The sequence below is a fragment of the Lemur catta genome, chromosome 14 (assembly GCF_020740605.2).
Source record: "Lemur catta isolate mLemCat1 chromosome 14, mLemCat1.pri, whole genome shotgun sequence".
NCBI lineage: Eukaryota > Metazoa > Chordata > Mammalia > Primates > Lemuridae > Lemur > Lemur catta.
This window is the reverse complement of record NC_059141.1, coordinates 7,812,711-7,830,649: the sequence shown is the minus strand read 5'-3', so window position 1 is coordinate 7,830,649 and position 17,939 is coordinate 7,812,711. Positions and strand designations below refer to the sequence as shown.

General features: G+C 51.8%; 1 protein-coding gene across 5 annotated transcripts in view; it reads left to right on the top strand.

The window, feature by feature from the left end:
* TACC2 (transforming acidic coiled-coil containing protein 2) overlaps window positions 1-17,939 on the top strand; it is a 172,721-nt gene that overhangs the window by 75,160 nt on the left and 79,622 nt on the right. For 3 of the 5 annotated variants that reach the window (XM_045568332.1, XM_045568335.1, XM_045568333.1), the window contains 2 exons: window positions 1,853-1,978; window positions 14,497-14,634. In XM_045568332.1, coding sequence (XP_045424288.1) covers window positions 1,853-1,978; window positions 14,497-14,634 — 264 coding nt within the window. The remainder of the gene's footprint in view (window positions 1-1,852; window positions 1,979-14,496; window positions 14,635-17,939) is intronic. The other 2 variants (XM_045568334.1, XM_045568336.1) reach the window with 1 other exon arrangement.

The window sequence follows — 17,939 nt, the reverse complement described above, 5'->3', positions numbered from 1 at the left end:
CCTGTAGTTTCGACTTTTACAAATTGTAGCAGACAACAGAGACACACAGGTGCTGCCATCCTCCCTCCTCCAAGCTGGCACCTTCCTTCTCCTTGGGTGTGGTCACGGGGCGCCAGGATCTTGTCCTGGGGAATTGGAGTGGTCAGCGGGAAGATGGGGAGTGAGCGGGGAGCGTGGGCACACGCGTGTCTAGGCCCGTCCTGTTGAGAGTGTAGTTTTGGGACGTTGACCCTGAGCCTCTCCCCTCTCGTTCCTCTCAACACCAAGGGCAGCTGTTTGTGGCGGAACACTCAGTGGAAGCTTTGGGCTGGTTCTCTGGCTGAGGATCCAGTCCCAATTCCTCAGCCTGGCCTTGTGCTCTGGCTCCTGCCCACCTCGCCCCCTCATGGTACCCCTTTCTTTACACTCTAGTTGCGGCGACCTTTTGCGCTTCCCCAGAACACCTAACTGCTTCCTGAGTCAGGGCTTCCCATCATGAGGCTCCCTGCACTGGGGGCGGGGGGGCCACTCTTCCTTTCTCTTACTCTTCAGCCTTTGGGACACAGCCATGTGTGGTGATTCGGAGCATGGCTCCTGGGGTCAGGCTTGGGTTTGTGTCCTGGTTCTGCCATTGACCTGCTGTGCAACCGTGGACAAGTTACTCAGCCTCTCTGTGCCTTAGTTGCCACATCTGTAAAAGGAGGCTAATAATACTGCTTGCTTCACAGTGTTGTTATAAGGATTGAATACGGTGTTATCTGTAAGCACTTAGAAGAGATCCTGGTTCTGTGCAGAGTGAGCTTCAGCAGACGTTTCTGTCCCTGAGCCGGCCAGCTGGCCTCAGCACATTTGCCACGCCATAAGGACGTTTTCCCTGAACCCCACGCTGGGCCAGGAACTCTTAGTTTGTTTTCTCAGAGCCATCTGTACATTCCTTCTTAGCAATCACTACAATTATTACTAAATAAATAAGCATTTTTAAAAATGTCCGAGACTGTTAGCGGTCCCGTGAGGGCAGGGACCTCGTCTCTTGTTCGTAGCAGAGGGGTGGTTTTCAGTGAGTATCTGCTCTAGGAGTGCAAAGAATGGTCCTGTTACTTACGGCTTCAGGGCAGAGTTCATCAGAAAGAAAGTCACTCCTGGACCTCCCCGATGGCATCACAGACGTCACTGATCCTGAGAGGGGTTTCCCCACAGAGTAACTGACGGTGGCCAAGGACAGTGGCTCTGAGCTTCCAGCGCCAGCCTCTCTTGGGGGTTGTCTGGTGCAGACCTTTTCAATCCATGAGGGACCAGTCCCGTTTTTTATTTTCTAACTCATTGTAGATCAAAACTTGTGAAAATACAGTTAAGTGATTTACCGGAAAAATGAAACAAAACTCAAGGCCAGGTTTTCTTACCCTCTGCACTATTGATATTTTGAGCCAGATGATCCTTTGTCGTGGGGGCTGTCCTGTGCATTGTAGGATGTTTAGCAGCAGCCTTGGCTTCTACCCACTAGATGCTAGTAGCACCCCTCTGTCCCGAAGTTGTGACAACCAAAAATTTCTCCAGACATTTCCAGTGTCCCCGAGGGGGCAAACATTATCCCTGGTTGAGCACCACTGACCAAAAAGTCAGGACTTTTTATTACTAGATTTAACAGACAGAAAATTATCGTATCAAACTGCTATAAAGGTTTCTAAATCTGGGTTTCTGTTCTCTTCATGTCATGGACCAGTGACTGTGGACCACGCTGTGAGCACCAGGCTCCTCCTTATAGAAAGGGAAACTGAGGCCCTGCTCAGGGTCCAGATAAAATGTGCTGTTGGAACACATTTAAAACTTGTAGGAATATCCCTGAACATTGGTGTTTTTCCTCTTCCCTCCCCAGGTCACCTGTAGCAGATGATGTCATCCAGCCAGCTGCCCCCACAGACTTGGAAAGCCCTCCCTTGGCTGCGTCTTCCTACCACGGCGGCGTTGTCGGCCAGGTCTCTACGGATCTGATAGCCCAAAGGTACGGTGGGGACGGGGCCTGGGGCTGGCGGTGGGACCCCGGGGCCAGTCTCTGAGGCTGTCTCCCTCCCCAGCCTCCCATCTCCTCACCTGCAGTTCCCACCTCTCACCGCCTACCTGTCCTGAACAGGTATGTGCCAGGGCTGGGGCTCTTCTGTGACCTAGGGACAATTTGAGGAAATACCAGGGAGCCCCTCCCCCATGGCCATTATAGAGACCTGTTCCTGGGCAGCCTTCGGGGCTCTCTGTTTGAGTAGACGTCCTCCAGGAGGGAGAACATGCCGTTTATAGTTCAGGGCACAGTTTAGTTAGCTGTCGTCTGGCCTCCTGGGGCATGAGCTGGGTTAGCTGCTTTTCTTCTTTCGTCTTTTGGAGGCAGTCAGAGAACAGAGGTGTCAGCAGCATACGGGGCACGGGGACCTGGGGGCCTGGCCCTGCCCCTCTGCCTCATCACCTCCTGCAGGTCTCCTTCTCCTCGCCCTCCACGCCCAGCAACCCCGCGCTGACTGCAGTTCTCTGTCTACACTGTGCTCGGCCTGGACTCGGGCTCCACTTCTCCCTCTGCCTGCAAACTCTGTGCTTAAACCGGGCCTGCTCAGAATCCACCTCAGTCAGCTCAGAGGCCTGCGTGGGTGTGTGTGGGCACACACGTGCACACGTATGTCTCATGTGTCTACATATGCACACCCGTCTATGTCTGCGTATGTGTTCTCTCTATATATCCGTGCACTCAGACATACATTTTGGTTTATATTCATGTCAGTAAATGATATGAATCTTTCTGCCTGATGTGTGGCTCTGGGGAAACCACAGTGAATAGGACGGACATGGTCCCTTCCCTCCTGGAGCTGGTGGCCCAGCATTCCCTCCCCTGGAGGCCTTCTCCCCACGCCGAGAGGAGCCTCCCTCTGATCTCCTGCAGCCGCCTGTGCCCTGTGTCCCTGCCCGTCGTGGATACCTGTGAATGACCCGTGTCTAACTCTGTCTCCTCGGCTATGCTGGGAGCTCCTGGAGGGTAGGAAGTGGTCACCTGTAACCTTGAACTGCAGCACCCGGCCTGGCACAGGGTGGGCCGTGGAGGAATGTTGGGGGCTTGAACAGGTTGGCGGGGAGGGCGGGGAGGGCCTCTGGACCTCCCAGCCAGGGGGCTGCGTGTGCTGGCCCCACCCTCGCTGCCTCCCTCAGGGTGCAGGCAGGGGCCTCTGTCAGCTGGGAAGAGCTTTGCCTGGTGGAGGCGGAGTGAGAGGGTGGACGACAGGGCGGGAAGCTGCAGGCCAGAGCAGATGTTCTGAGGCTGCTGTACGTCGATGTGGAATTCTGGATGTTTCTTTTACATGTGGGAGTCTGCCACAGTTCTTATGTATGAGTTAACTTTTTAAAGGAGACACCCTAGCTGGGAACTAAGGCCCCCTGCACTCAGAGTGTCTAGAAGTTTCCAGGGAGAAGTCAGCCACCCCCCACCTCTCTCCCCACCCGGAAGTGCCCCTGTTTGACTCCCGGACCCCCACTGTGTTGGGAAGGCCGGGACGGGGACCGCTTGTAGAGGCGGAAGCCGGCGGGGCACCCCGTCCCTTATCACTCCCATCCGACACTCTCGCTTTACAGTTGGGGACACAGAGGGCCACGGGGAAGCTCTGAGCGGAGGACGAGGTTGGACCTGGCTGGACGGCTCTTGGGAGAAGCACACTGCAGCCGGGGGTCTGTCGGCACTTCTGAGTCCCCTCCCGGTCCTTAGGCTGTGTGTTTTAGGCTGTGTGTTTTAAACGGCTTGTCCCAGCCCCACAGTAGATGACTCTGCTCTCAGGGCTCCTTTTCCCTGGCAGTTCCCAGCACTCCGGGCGCCGTGCTGAGCGTGTTCCACCGAGTGTCTCGGTAAATGCTCACGGCCGCCGGAGAAGGTGGGAGCTGCTGTCACGCTGCCGTGTTACGGATGAGCAGACTGGGGCTCAGAGACGTTAACACGCTGAGGACACGGAACTAGAGAGCGCAGAGCTGGGGTCTCGGCAGCTCTGGCTCAGCTGGCTGCCTGCGTTCTGAGCCCTCTGCCGGCAGAGCGTTGGGAGAGCCAGGCTTCTTGGTCACACCATGCTCTGTGGCCTTCCTGCATCCCTGGCCTCTCTCAAGTCTAAGGAAGGCAAATGTGTCAAGTAATGAGATTGTGTCACCTCCGCCGTGACCAAGAATGATCACAGAGTGCAGGAAGGGCCTGTGGCCAAGCAGAGACGTTGGCCAGCTTCTTGGCTTTCTCTCCCTGTGAGACTCAGGGGGAACCCTGGGCTCTTGCAGGCATGATTAAAATGAAGCATGGCCAGAAAGCAGGGGGTTACTGAGGAATGAGCGACTTTGGTGCCTTGCCGCTGTTACTGAGCACTTATCCAGAGGTGTACAGTCTCACTGTTCTTACTGGCTGGGTGGAAAAGAGGCAGTTGTGATAGGAGTAGGGATTGGTAGATGTTAGTCACCAAATGTGCCTTCACAAAATACAGCCGATCCCTTTTATTCTCAGATTCCATATTTGTGAATTTTCCTCCTCGCTAAAGTTTATTTATCACCCCAGAAACAATACTCGTGGCTCTTTCTCAGTCTCGGACACGTAGAGAGAGTGGTGAGAAATCTGAGTCACCCGATGTGCTGTTCTCAGCTGGGGTCGCACAAGACAATGCTCTTGCCCTGCCTCCGTGTTGCGGCTCTCACTGCACACTGGTGTCCTTTCCCTGGCATATCTAGCGCCACCTTGTTGTATTTTTGTGCTTTTTCTTGGTGATTTTCCTGCTCAAATGACCTCCCAGCACAGTGCTGACGTGTCCTAAGCGCACCGAGGCCGAGATGGGCCTCACGGAGACGTGTGTGTTAGAGAAGCTCCCTGCTGGCCCGAGTTCCAGTGCTGCTGGCCGTGAGTTCAATGTTAACGAATCAACATTATATGTTAAATAAGATGTCTTTAAACAGGAACGCACACAGAACACGGTTCTGTTTCGGTTGATTGTCGGATGAAAATGTGTCCAGTGGCTCACAGGAACCTAACTGGCTATTTCCTCTAGGAGCAATGGTTCCGTGCTCCCTACGTCCGTGTTTGTGGTGACTTTATAGAACATTTCTGTGAGTAGCAGGAATCGACTGTACTTAACTGCGCTGGTCTGTTGGGGTAACTAAGAAGGGCAGTTGGGGTGTGCAGGGGGGATTGTTTTAACCTCAGTAGTGCCCTCCTGCCTCCCCAGCCGCTGGAGGACCCCTCTGCACTCCCTGCGTCCAGTACGGACAGAGGAGAGGGTGGCATGGGGACGGGGAGGGGAAGAAAGCTGGGCAGGGGTGGGGGTTGCCTATAACAGTCCTTGAGGGAGGTTTGCCTCCTTGCAAAAGCAGGGTTGGTAGTTTAAATTTAAAAATTACATTTAAATAAAAAAAATTTTAATTTTTTTTTTTAATTACCATTTAAAAGAAGTGGGGCTGGAGCGTTTGCTTTAAGCCACCTGAGAGGAAAACCCGGAGCAGGCCTCTCTCCTTTCTTCCCTGAGCAGCTAATTCTTGGCTACTCCTATTTCAAGAGCTCCTCTTTCTGAATGGCCAACAAAGGGAGCGGCGCCTCCTCTGTCTCCGAGGTATTTCTTAAATAAAATGAAAGGGATTCTGACACACCTCTTCTCTGTTGTTGGAGCCACCGGGCATCAAAACTTGCTCCCTTCTCAGGGAAGAGCCTGTGAAGCTGCTTGGGGCAGTTGTGCTTCTATGTTTTGCTTTCGGCATCTGTAGATGACACAGAAAGCTGGGCCCCGATCTAGAACATTCAACAAAGGACTAGATTGCCTATGGCCATCTGTTCAGCATTTCTCTTTTTTTTCAAAAAGCATAATGGATTTTCAAATGAAACCTTCCAGCTGTACCACCATTTATTAAATAGCGGAATGGGGTACTCTGGTTACATCCAGGAACCTCTGTGCTTTCAAGAATCCATGCAGAGGGGTCTCCTGAGACCCTGAGGACTCCCATCGACCCAGCTGGAAAACCCCTTGCCTGACTCTTGTCCCTGGGTCAGACTTCAGCGCACCGCAAAATAACCTGCGGACAGCCCAGGTTGCTGCCTCACCCAGCACCTCTGATTCAGGGGACTTTGCGTTTCCAGCACGTTCCCAGGTGACGTGCATGCTGCTGGTTTGGGGTCCACGCTTGGAGGATGCCTGGGCCAAGGCAATGTTGTCCAGATGCTGTTCTCGCCTAGTAACAGTTGTCAACAGCTAATCACGGCTCCTCAGGAATGGAGACACCTGACCCAGCAGCTGGTGGCCGAAGTTTCTGATCATGACCAAAGAGCCCCCGGGTGGGGTGGGGTGTGAGGCTCCTGCCCAGTGTCATCGCTGTACTACAGAGTTTCCAAATTCAGAAGCTGAGTTTAAAATTTTCAGAAGTTGTAAGCTCAGGGAATCCATATTGACCCAACAGCTTGTTTTTCCTCTTGCTCCCAAATCATGTAGTTTGAGTTTTATCTGTTTGCCCAGTTAGACTTTTTTGTGTTGCCACTATGCGTCTGCACCTGTGGGTTCACCTCCCTCACAAAGGTTAATCGAACCTTTATCTAAGTAAGCACCTAATTAAAAACAATGATAGAGGAATTATTTTTTTAGTTTAGAACAGAAATCACCCAAAAGTCTTCCCTGAATAACAGAATTCCTTTATACCATTTAATAGGTACTTTGATGTCCATGAATCAAATTTAGGAAACCAGTACCCAGTGAGCTGAGTAAGTTGGGGTGCACATGTACATTTCTCCACAACCTTTGAGTTTCCCATGTCCAGTTGGCTACTGTTAGGTTGAACCACATGAATTCCACATTGGCAATTGTCAAGACTGACAAGTTTATATGGTTCACATTGACACGTGATCTGCTCTTGCTTTGGCTTTTCTTGGTTCTTGAGTGGCTTCATCTGTGCTGGTAGGTTTTGACTTTCTGGGTTTTTTTTTTCCCAAAATATTACAGGGGTACTAATATTTTAGTTGCATAAATTGCTTTTGTACCATTTGAGTCAAAGTTGTAAGTATGTCCATCGCCCAGATAGTGTGCACGGTACCCGTTAGGTGTGAATTTACCCATCCCCTCTCCCCCGCCTGCTTGATTGCCGATGAATGCTATTTCCATGTGTGCGCACGTGTGTTGATCGAGATCTTGACTTTCTGAAACAGCAGTTTAATCTTGGATATCTTGCCCCTGGTGATGAAGGTGAGAATTCATGACTGGGGTGATACAGGCCAGATCAAAGCCACTCCTGCAATTCGGGATGGTGTTTATGACTTCTCTCCTGGTTATAATTTTCCTTCCTGCTCAAGTTTTGCTTGGCCAAGCTTAAACATAATCTCCCTCCTCTGAGCACAGACTCCGTCTATGAAGGGAGAGGGGACAGGAGTGTGCCGGGGAAGAATGGACCAGCCAGTTCAGGGTTAACTGCCCAGGAGCCGGCGCCTGCTGGAAGCCTGCAGGTCAGCTGGTCCGGGCTGTTCCACTCTCACGTGGGCCGGCTGGTGTTCACATGCTGGTGCATCTCACTGGCGACTAGAAATGTCTGGATGTGTCTGCCTGGGGCTTTCCAGCCAATTTACAAGCATCTCTCAGCACCTTCTGATTTGGGCTCTGGGATGTTTCAGTGGCGGCCTCTCGCCCATCGCTGAGACCTGTTCTGTCAAGCCCGGGGCCTCCATCGGACTGTGCAGTGTCGGTATCGACCAAGCCTAGCTTTCCAAACCAACCATTTCCAACACTTTCCCTTTTGCAGCTTGCGTCCCACTCTCAGCCTGGGCTGCGTGTTTGGCCTTCCCTCTTGCCCCATGACGTGATCGCGTGCGCCTGGGGATTCTGGAAGAAAAAAATCAGGAGGCCTGTGAGGCAGGGCTGTTGCGCTAAATGCCTTCCAGATGGTGATATGAAATGGGAGATAAGATGCTGCCGCCCATCTGGCCTGACAGGACATGATGTGTTCAGCTTGCACCCTGGGGGCCGTTATCACCCTCCCATGACAGCCTGGGCCACTCTGGTGTTTGTCCTTGGACGGGGGCTTAACTTGGCAACTCCAGCTGATCTCTGAAATGAAATTTGCTATCAGTTCAGTGAGGGATCTGCCCAGAAGGACTCAAAAGCCCTAGCAGGGAATCACAGGACAACGGTTGCTGAAGGCAGCTCACCATAGCCAGTCTTATAGGGCCTCAGACTGAACGCAGGCACCAGAGCGGCGTTCTCCATCATGTGTGGTTGGAGACCGCAACCGAACGCTTAGTGGGACCAGTTGTTTGTGAGGACCCTGGCAAGGTACTAAATCAGGGATGGCAAACTCTGATACATTAGTAGTGGTTTCCTAGGGATCTGTGTTAAGAAGGATTCTGAGGTCTTGTTCAACTGGGCTTAGCAGGAAAGAATGCTTTGGTCAGTAAGTGATGTCTGTCTGGTAAAAGTATGGTGGTTTATGTGCTTTCTGCTTGTCAGCTCTGTCCAAAGGGGGGACAGGGGAGAAACAGGTTTAATTTAAATCAACATTGCCTTTGCCTTCCAAAAATGTAAACACTCAGCTTCTTTGTTATTCTAATAAGGTTTATGAAATGTTTATTAACACCTTAAGCATACCCTAGCCCTAGCCCCAGGCCTATTTTCTCCCATCCAAGTACTGACTAGGGCCTGGTCCAGCTTAGCTTCTGAGATCAAACGAGATCAGGTGCGTTCAGGGTGGTACAGCTGTAGAAAACCCGGGCCCATCTTCTGAGGGAGACAGGGAGATTCTAGGCAGAGGTGGAATGAGAAGGCGGAATTCAGGCGCCCCACTTCAGGGCTCTGCCCCCTCCGGGCCAGGTTTGGCAGCTTTGGGGGAGGTTTCACCAAGGGCTGGGATTGTAAAGGGCTCGACTCTTGAGAGTGTCTTGAAGACCAGTCACTGCTGGTCCTGAAAGGCTCAAATGGAAGACAGGAGCCGACCAGCGTTGTTGATGAGAAGCTGAACTGCCAACTGCTACCTGCTTCCTGTCTGCTGGAGCAGCACTGCCCTCTGGCAGCTCCAGGGGAGCTAGAGGGACCTGTTGAAGCTCTTCCTTGAGGGCAGTCACCCGGTGCAGCACATTCAGAGGGGTACTGCACCTGGTCCAATTCCCTGCTGTTTCTAGTTTGTGATTCTTAATAGTTTTGGAACACAGGGCCCTTGTTTTCACTTTGCTTTCATTTGTATTGCTTTTTGCCTGCACATTCTGCTGCTGGTCCTGCCTCAAACTCTAGGATTTCAAGAAGATGGAATGGTTGTCCCGCTGTCAGTGGCCTGCAAGGTTAGTGGGCCAGAGGCCTAGTGCCATGTGTTGTGCAGTTTTTATGCGCCAGGCACTGCGCTGGGGCTGGAGAACCCACGATGGCTGAGACTCCTGCCTGCTCTCAGGCTCATGGCCCAGTAGGGGAGAAGGACACGTTAGCGGAAGACAACGGGATGCCCCGAGGTTGGGGGCCCAAGCTAGCCTGGTGGTGCAGGGAGCACTTCCTTGTTTAGGTGGCACTTAGGTGTGAGCTACGAGGGTGATTCTGGGTGGCCAGGAGGGGCTCTGAGAGAGGCAGGGGCCTTCCAGGTGGAGGGCTGGCTTGAGCAAAGGCGCTGCTCATGGGAGGGATTTGTGGAAAGTCAGGGAGGGCTTTAGGCTAGGGAAGGACCTGATCGGAACTGAGTAGGGTTCTTCTGGTGGCTGTGGGGGTGTGGATCCAAGGAGACAAAACGGGAGGCAGGTACAGCAGGATAACGGGGGTCCTGCTCAGAGAGGTTGGGGGCCTGGAGGGAGGACTGATTGGGGTAGACATGACTCAGCAGGAGGGGTGCTGAGGGGCTTGGCAGGGAGAGGGATGGGAGAACCAGGAGAGTCCTGACAATCTCAACTTCTGGTGCCAGGCCTGGCTGGCTGGTTGTGCCGCTCCCAAGCTGGGGAGATTGGGGGAGGAGGAGGGTCAGGGGCAAGAGGAGGAGTTCTGGGACCAGGGGGTGTCTGTGTGTCTCAGCACTTGGGTGGTGACTCACTGAGCGTTTCCCTGTAGGGACCAGATCTCTGCAGCCACTGGAGTTGGGCCAACAGGCCGTGGGGGGAGGGGAGGCGCCTTTCTTCAATGAGCTGTTGAGTCATTTGTTTGGTGCCTTTGGCTAATGGGACCCGGCAGGGCAGGAAGGGTGTGGCCTGGTAGTCGGGTCAACTGAGGGAATGGGGGGGAGCTGCAAGGAGGCCCCTGAGGACAGCCCAGGGAGCCTGGGGGTGAGCCTTGATTGCGCTGCCCCCGGGTGTCCCTAGGGATGCGTAGTCTTGGGGCGTCCTCAGGCTGCCAGCCCAGCCTGGTTGCCCTGATTGTCATGGGGCCACCGAGGTAGGGCTGCATCTCCCGGACCCTCTGCCAGTGTTTGTGAAGACAGATCCTTCCTTGCAGTTTGATAAAGGGTGCCCTTAAAGTAACAGAACCACAAACAATATCACATTATTTGTATTAAATTGAATAAAATCTGGGTGGGCTGTGAGTGGAGGGAGGAGCCCGCCAGTGTAGTTTCTTGAGAGCATTAAACTTAGACCAGTGGTTTGAGTTTGTAAGTGGTGTTCTCTGATTATGAATAAACGTGAGCCTCCAAAGTGCAAAAATGGCTCTCTTCAGGAGCTTAAACAGCCCCTGGTAGTTTGCGGTATTCATTGTGAGTCACTCTTTTACGGTATAATTTTAGCCACCGTCTAAGATATTACAGCTTGACACTGGAGGTGTTTCCATTTTGCGTTTATGCTGGGTTTCATCCAAGCACTTGTCACTTTTGTTCACTATGGATCGGCTTGTGAGGGTCATCACCCTCTGGCCTCTCTTTTTCTCCCCGTTTCCTTGGGCTCCAGCGCTGGCTCCGCTCCAGCACTCAGTCGCAGCCAGCTGGAGCACCCGTGGGCTCCCCCGTGGTCTGTTTGTGGAGGGCCTGCTGTGGGGGCCTGGCTAGATGCTGGGGTACTTGTTAGGGCCTGAGCCGAGAGGGAGACACACCAAGTCTCAGGTTTAGTAAAATGCTGTTTGAATATTTGGGTGGAGGCTGAAAAAAGTGCCCACCCCAGGAAGGGGAGCGCGGTGGGTTTTATAGAAGGTTTTTTCTGGTGGAGTAACTGGGCAAGAACAGCTGCTTGTAATAAATTTTTTTTTTTAAACAACCAGCTTTTAGGACCCCTGCCTCAGTCACATCCATCCTGCAGTCCCTTATTAGGAGAGATAGGGAGGGATAAAGTTTATCTTCCTTCTTATCAAGGGGAAAGGGAAAGTAAGCTCCCTGTTTGTATTCCATTCCTTTCTCTTCCCAGGGGCCTGGCAAAGGCTACTAGTCTGACAGTACTGGGTGGACCTGGCAGGTATAACCCTGTTGTCCTGGAATTCTCAGCTCAGGCTCCCTAGGGGTAAGACAGACATGAGACTGTGGATGGAAAGGAACCCAAACTCTATATAAGAATTTAAAGAGGGTTACTCTGAGCTGAATATGTGTGACCTTGGCCTGGAGAGCCACGCCCGAGAAGCCTTGAGCAAGTGGACTCACCATGGCTGGGTTAGTTTGGTTTTATACATTTCAGGGAGACGGGTTATAGGTAACGTCATAAATCAATACGTGGAAGGCATACATTGATTGGTTTGGCCTGAAAAGGCAGGACATATCTAAGTGGGGCATGTCAATGGAGAAGAAGCCAAACTCTGGAAAATAATTTTAAGAGGTTTATTCTGAGCCCAATTTGAGCACCATGACCCGGAGCCACACACAGGAAGCCTTGAGCACGTGGACTCACTGTGGCTGGGTGACAGTTTGGCTTTGTACACTTCAGGGGGACGGATTATAGGTAAAGTCATAAATCAGTACGTGGGAGCCATACTTTGGTTTGGCCATCTCAAAGGGGGAGGGGCCTTACAGGTTATTGGTGGGTTTAAAGATTCTTTGACTTGTAATCGGTTAAAGACATGAAGTTTTGTCTAAAGGCTTGGAAAGTTTTAAGGTAAGGAGCTCTGTTAATCAGAGACAAGCCACCAGACATGTATTTGTTGTGTAAATTGAGGACCTGCAGGTGTGTCTTGCATACCCTTAGGCCTGTTAATGGGTTACAAAGGCTATCTCGAGGAAGGGAGGGGGCATGATGAGTCTGACCTCTCTCCTTATGCCAGGCAATTTAGTTTTAGGATATCCCCTTGGCCAGGAGGGGGTCCATTCAGTCAGCCAGTGGCGGGCAGCCTTAAGATTTTATTTTAGTTCACAGGCATTACAGGCTATAGGCACGTTCAAAGATTCTTTGACTTATAATTGGTGTCAGGTCCGGCCTCTTGGCAGACTGTTGTCCTGGTTCTTTGGCTCCTTGCTTGGAAAACTCACAAGCAGGGCCAGTGTGACGTAGTGACCACGGACAGGAAGCAATTCCAGCTTTTATTGCAGAAAAGAAGGGAGCTATACGAAGCGAGAGTACGTTTCAAAGAGGAACTGGTCAGTCTCCAGGAGTGAGAAAGGTGTTGAGGACTCCCAGGTGGTTTCCTTTCAGTGCCCTGATTCAAGGGAGGGTTTACAGGAGGGGGTGGGATGTTACCAGATGATTGACATACATTATTGACAGGTGCTCTTGAAGCTGCAGCTCCACAGTTGCCTCAAAACCTCAAGTTCCTGCACTTTGAGGTTGTTAGCTGTATTTTCCTGCAGACCCTTCCCCTGCTTCTCTGCCCCTAGGAACCGCCCTCCTGGCCTGTATCTGCTACCTGCAGATTTGGTCCCTGCCTCACATTGGTTAAAGAAATGAAGCTTTATCCAAAGGTTTGGAATGTTTTAAGTAAAGATAAGAAAGTCTATTAATCAGAGACAAGCCACCAGACTAGACCCAGACTCAAGTGTCCTGCAGGTGTGGTTTAAGCTTTGCATCTCGCACAGCCTTAGGCCTGTTAGTGAGTGACAAAAGACATCGCCAAGAGGGGTGGGGGCATGATGAGGCCTGTCTGACCTCATGGCCAGCAACTCAGCTTTAGGGTATTTGTGGGGTTTCTTTGGCTAAGAGGGGATCCATTCTGTCATCTGGGGGTAGGGCTTAAGATTTTATTTTAGTTCACAAGACAGATACCTTCATGTGGGGATGTGTGTCACCCAGAAGGGTTGGGGCTTAGAGGCGTGTACTAGGGCAGTCCATTAGAAGGTGGACGTGATGGCCACGATGGGGCCAGGCAAACAGGGCTGGACAGGACGCTCAGGGCCGGGTACACAGCAGCGGGCACACCTGGAAGGTGAGGAATTGCTGGCCTGGCGAGGGGAGGGGGCTACCAGCCGAGAAGGCAGCCAGTGTTGTGGGAACCGAAGGTGGCCCGGCTGGTCGGAGCAGAGGAGTAGAGCCTCCAAGGGTCCGAGGGAGGGCAGTGAGGGGTAAGGCTGGGGCTGACAGGTCCTGCATAACCTGCTACAAGTGACAGGACTTGGGAGCACGATTGAGACTCCTCTGTCTAGGGTGGGGTGGGGTACCCGTGGCAGCTACCCTCCGGGCCAGCATGCCAACCTCGCAGGCGGAGCTTGAAAAGATGGAAGTGAGCAGATGTCTTGGTGGCCCAGAAGCCCTCGTGTCCTGGACTTCTGCAGTCTGGGGGCCGAAGGGGGAAGACATGATCTTCCACCATGGGGCTGTGACACCTCAAACCCCAGTTGCCACCTCAGGCCTGGTTTCTGGCCCCTAGTGCTGAGTCCCGTATTCTAGCCCTGTCGCCCTGAGTCACGCTGAGCCCTCCTAGCTCCCCCGAGGACAGCAGCAGGGACAGCTGGAGAGGCTGGGAGAGCCGCCACCCTGAAAGCTGTTCCCAGGCTTTAGCCTGTGGACAGCAGAGCTAGTCTTGCTCTTTTTGCCTATGGGGAGACTCAGAACCTGTTCTGGGCTCCAGGCCTGTGCCTTTTGGCTTTTGCAGGGGGGTTCCCAGGGCCACCCCAGGATCTCCCTGGGGCTCCGTGGCTGTCCAGTAGGGGGCGCTCACCCACTGCACGGGGGACAGTGCTCTGCTTTGGAAATCCTCCCTCCCACAAGGGGTACAGGCATCCCAATGGGTCCGTGAGCAGGTTCCTTGATCAGCCCTCTCACCTGGATTTTCTCAGCCTCCGGTTTTTGGAGTAAACCCCAGGGAGTTTGCAAAGTTGTATTTTAGTTCTCAGCACATGGTTTCATTGCCTATCAAAAATTATTAAAAATCTTCATACAAAAATCCTCTTCTCTAAGCAAAGATCAAATAAGAAAACTCACAGTGTGTCCTGGACACCTGAGCTGCCTCCGTTGAAGAAACTGCAGTTCTTCAGGCATCTGCGAGGGAGGAACCTCAGGGCCCGAGGGCCGCTGCGCTGGAGCCTCAGCCTCCCCTGTGCAAGCGGAGGCCGGTGGGGAGCCAGGGAGGCGGCGTGCTGGGTCTTTAAATAGTCCATTCCATGTGTGGGCGGGTGGGTGAGTAGGGCCTGATGAATGTGCCATTAATGAGCTCAGTCCCATCTGGAATAATTCTCCCATTGTGTCCCCAGCACCTCCCCAGCTGCCACCCGTGTGGGTCTTGCTCCCTCAGCCACAGAGCACACAGCTTCTTTGCCACCCGAGCCAGCTGGTGATGGAGTAGAAGCTTCCACTCCCTCCTACCCAGATGTGGCCAAGGACGTGAGCAGGTACTGTACAAGCTTCCCCTCTGCAGCAGCTGTCCCCAGAGAGCAGGGGCTGGGTGGTCTCTTTTTCTGGTGGGAGAAGCTGCATTTATGATGGTGCCAACAAGGCACTGACAGTTTGGCCCCGGGAGACCACGTCTCTGATCATGTGGGCCGTGGCTGATCAAGGGCCACCCCGGCCAGCCTGCTCGTCGTGGGATGGTGGTACACACTGCACTGCGGGAGCGAGCATGTTAGAGTCCTCCTGAGAAACAGAGCCAATAGGACAGACGGATGGTTGGATCTATGTGTATATATGTAGGAGGAGGGATTGATTTTAAGGGATTGGCTCACGTGATTGTGAGGCCTGGAAAGTCTGAAATCTGCAGGGTGGGCGGGCAGGCTGGAGACCTAGGGAAGAGCTGATGGAGTGGACCTGCTGACCCTCTGGCAGAATTCCCGCTTCCTGGGGGACCTCAGTCTGTTTCTTCTTCCACTGATTGGATGAGGCCCACCCACATTATGGAGGGTAATCTGCTTTACTCAGAGTCTACTGATTGAAATGTTAATCTCATCTAACAAATACTTTCACAATGACATTGAGACAGGTTTGACCAAATATATGGGTTCAATGACACATAAAATTAACCATCAGAGCAAGAAACTCCTATTTCTATGCAAGCAGTTGGCTCTGATTATAGGCCATTCTGCTGAGCCATCAAAGCCTCATAAAGAGTGTCCATGGACAGTGTTTTGTGGAGAGCCAGGTGCACCTGGGAGTGCTGAGAAGTTCAGGCCTGTGTGCCCAGGGAGCTCTTGCGGGCTGGAGAGGCACACGGTGCTGAAAGTGAACCCGTGGTAGAGGGCGAGAATGTTAGGGATGCCCAAAGCATAGGTGACCAACTGCCAAACCAGTGTCCAAAAGTGACAGAGCATTCAGGGGAAGGAAGAATCCCTGCACACAGATGTGGTTCTAGAACACGGGTTAATGAGGAGGTGGGCGTGGAGCCGACCAGAGTCTCCTATCCGGATGGAGTATTAAAGCTTTGCACCTTCCCTGGCTGTCCTCTCCCGGGGTCCCCCTGCAGCTCTGTTGGTCTGGAGCCCCAGGGGGGTGGGGGATTTTCCTGTGACTCCTCCGCTTGCTGTTGGCAGAGCAGGACTGTTCGTCCCACCCCTCTTGGTTCTGCTGCAGTGCCTGGTCTGCTACGACCCCAGCTTTGGGCTGAGGGTGGACACACTCGGGAGGTCTGCTTTTCTGGTGGTGCAAGAGCATGAGCAGAGGTTGGGGGCAGGAACATCCCCGGGTGTTTGGGGAGACACCCTTGGTTTGCCTTGGACAGAGTAGGTACTCGATCAAAATGTGTTAGAGAAAGAAATAAAATTACTCTTCTCAAATTTTCTGCCCCTCAGTTTCTTATGAAGTTAAACATAGATCCTCCATATGACTCAGCAATCCCATTTGTAGGTGTTTACCTATGAAAAATGAAAATATATGTCCAGGTAAAAACCTGTATGCTTATATTAATAATTGCCCCCAAATTGAAGCAACCCAGACGTGCATCCACTGGTGAAAGGGTGCACACTGTGGCGTGTCCACCCTGTGGAGTACTAAGCAGCAATAAAAAGGAACAAACTGCTGATTCGTGTAACAAAATCAAAGAGTCTTAAATGCATTAGGCTTAGTGGAAAAGGCCAGATTGAAAAGGCTCCATTTTTTAGGATTCCGTTTATATGATATTTTGGAAAATGCAAAACAATAAGGAATAGAAAGCAGATCAGTGGTCACCAGGGGCTGGAGCTGGCAGAGGGTGTTGACCACAAGTGGACATGAGGGATCTTTTTGGGGTGACAGACATGTTCTATGTCTTGACTGTGGTGGTGGTACCATGATTTTATTTGTCAAAATTCATAGAACTATACACTTACAAAGAGTGAATTTTACTATTTTATGGTGTGTAAGTTATATCTCAATATAAAAAATAGAACCCGGCTTATCCAAGGGCTACAGTAGATTTTTGATAAAAGCTAAAAGAGAAAGTCCACCCTCTCTATCTTTCCCTGATGCAGACAATCTGGAGATCAGAGAGCATCCTGCTCTCCGGGCACCAGTAGATACTAGCAGTACCCAGTTGCTCTGGGTTCTCCTTTCCTGAGGTCAGCTGGACTCGAGGCTCTAACCCTTATGATCTCACCCTTGACCCTGTGGGTTGCTTCTGAATCTCATTTGTTTATGCATCTGAGCGTGCAACAGCATGAACTTGGGGTACTCTGCGCCGGGCATAAGCACCACCTTGGCTTTAGGAAGCCTACAGCCCACTGGAGAAGACAGACACAGACACGGATGGGATATAGGAGAAGTGCAGAGCCCTGAGTAGATGCAGCCCACAGCCTCACTTGGTTTTGGTGGCTGGGGACGGATCCCATGGAAGTGACTGATTGCTCCGTCTGGGGGGTTAGCTGTGTGTGAGCTCGGGGGCTGGTGAAGACACTGGGGAGAGAATTGATGTTGCAGGGGCAGGAAGAGCGTGTGCTGGGGAGCCCAACCAAAGCCACCAGGTTGTGGCTGGAGCCTGGAGAGAAAGGAGAGGAGGGTGGCCCAGTAGGCGGGGCCAGGCAGTTGGCACATGATGGGTCTTGGAAAAGACCGAGGATTTTATCTTTTTTTTCCTTTAGAAGAATTTTTTATTATTAATAGACTTTTTTTGAAGAACAGTTTAGATTTACAGAAAGATTGAGAAGATAGTCTAGAAAGTTCCCATTTATCCAAGCACACAATTTCCCCTATTAACATCTTAATAATGGTAGGTAATTTGGTATATTTAATGAGCCAATATTGATAAATTATTAGTCACTAAAGTCCATAGTTGCTATGGTTTGAGTATTTATCTGCTCCAAAACACCTGTTGAGATTTAATCCCCAATTCGACGGTATTGAGATGGGGCCTCTAAGAGTTGATTGAGTCACAGGGGCTCTGCTGTCATGAATGGGTTTATCCATTCATGGATTAATTGATCAATGGGTTGTCATGGGGTGGGACTGGTGGCTCAGCCCCTCTCCATGTGATGCCCTGCGCTGTCCCGGGACTCTGCAGAGTCCCCCGCCAGCCACGAGGCCCTCACCAGAGTGGTTCCTTGATCTTGGACTTCTCAGCCTCCATCACTATAAGAAACAAGTTACCCAGTGTCAGGTACTCGGTTATAAGCAGCAGAAAAAATAGGCTAAGACAATAGTTTATTCAGATTTCCTTAGTGTTTCCCTAATATCTTTTTTTTATTCTAGTATCCTATCTCGGATACCACATTCTATTTAGTCTCCTTAGGTGTCT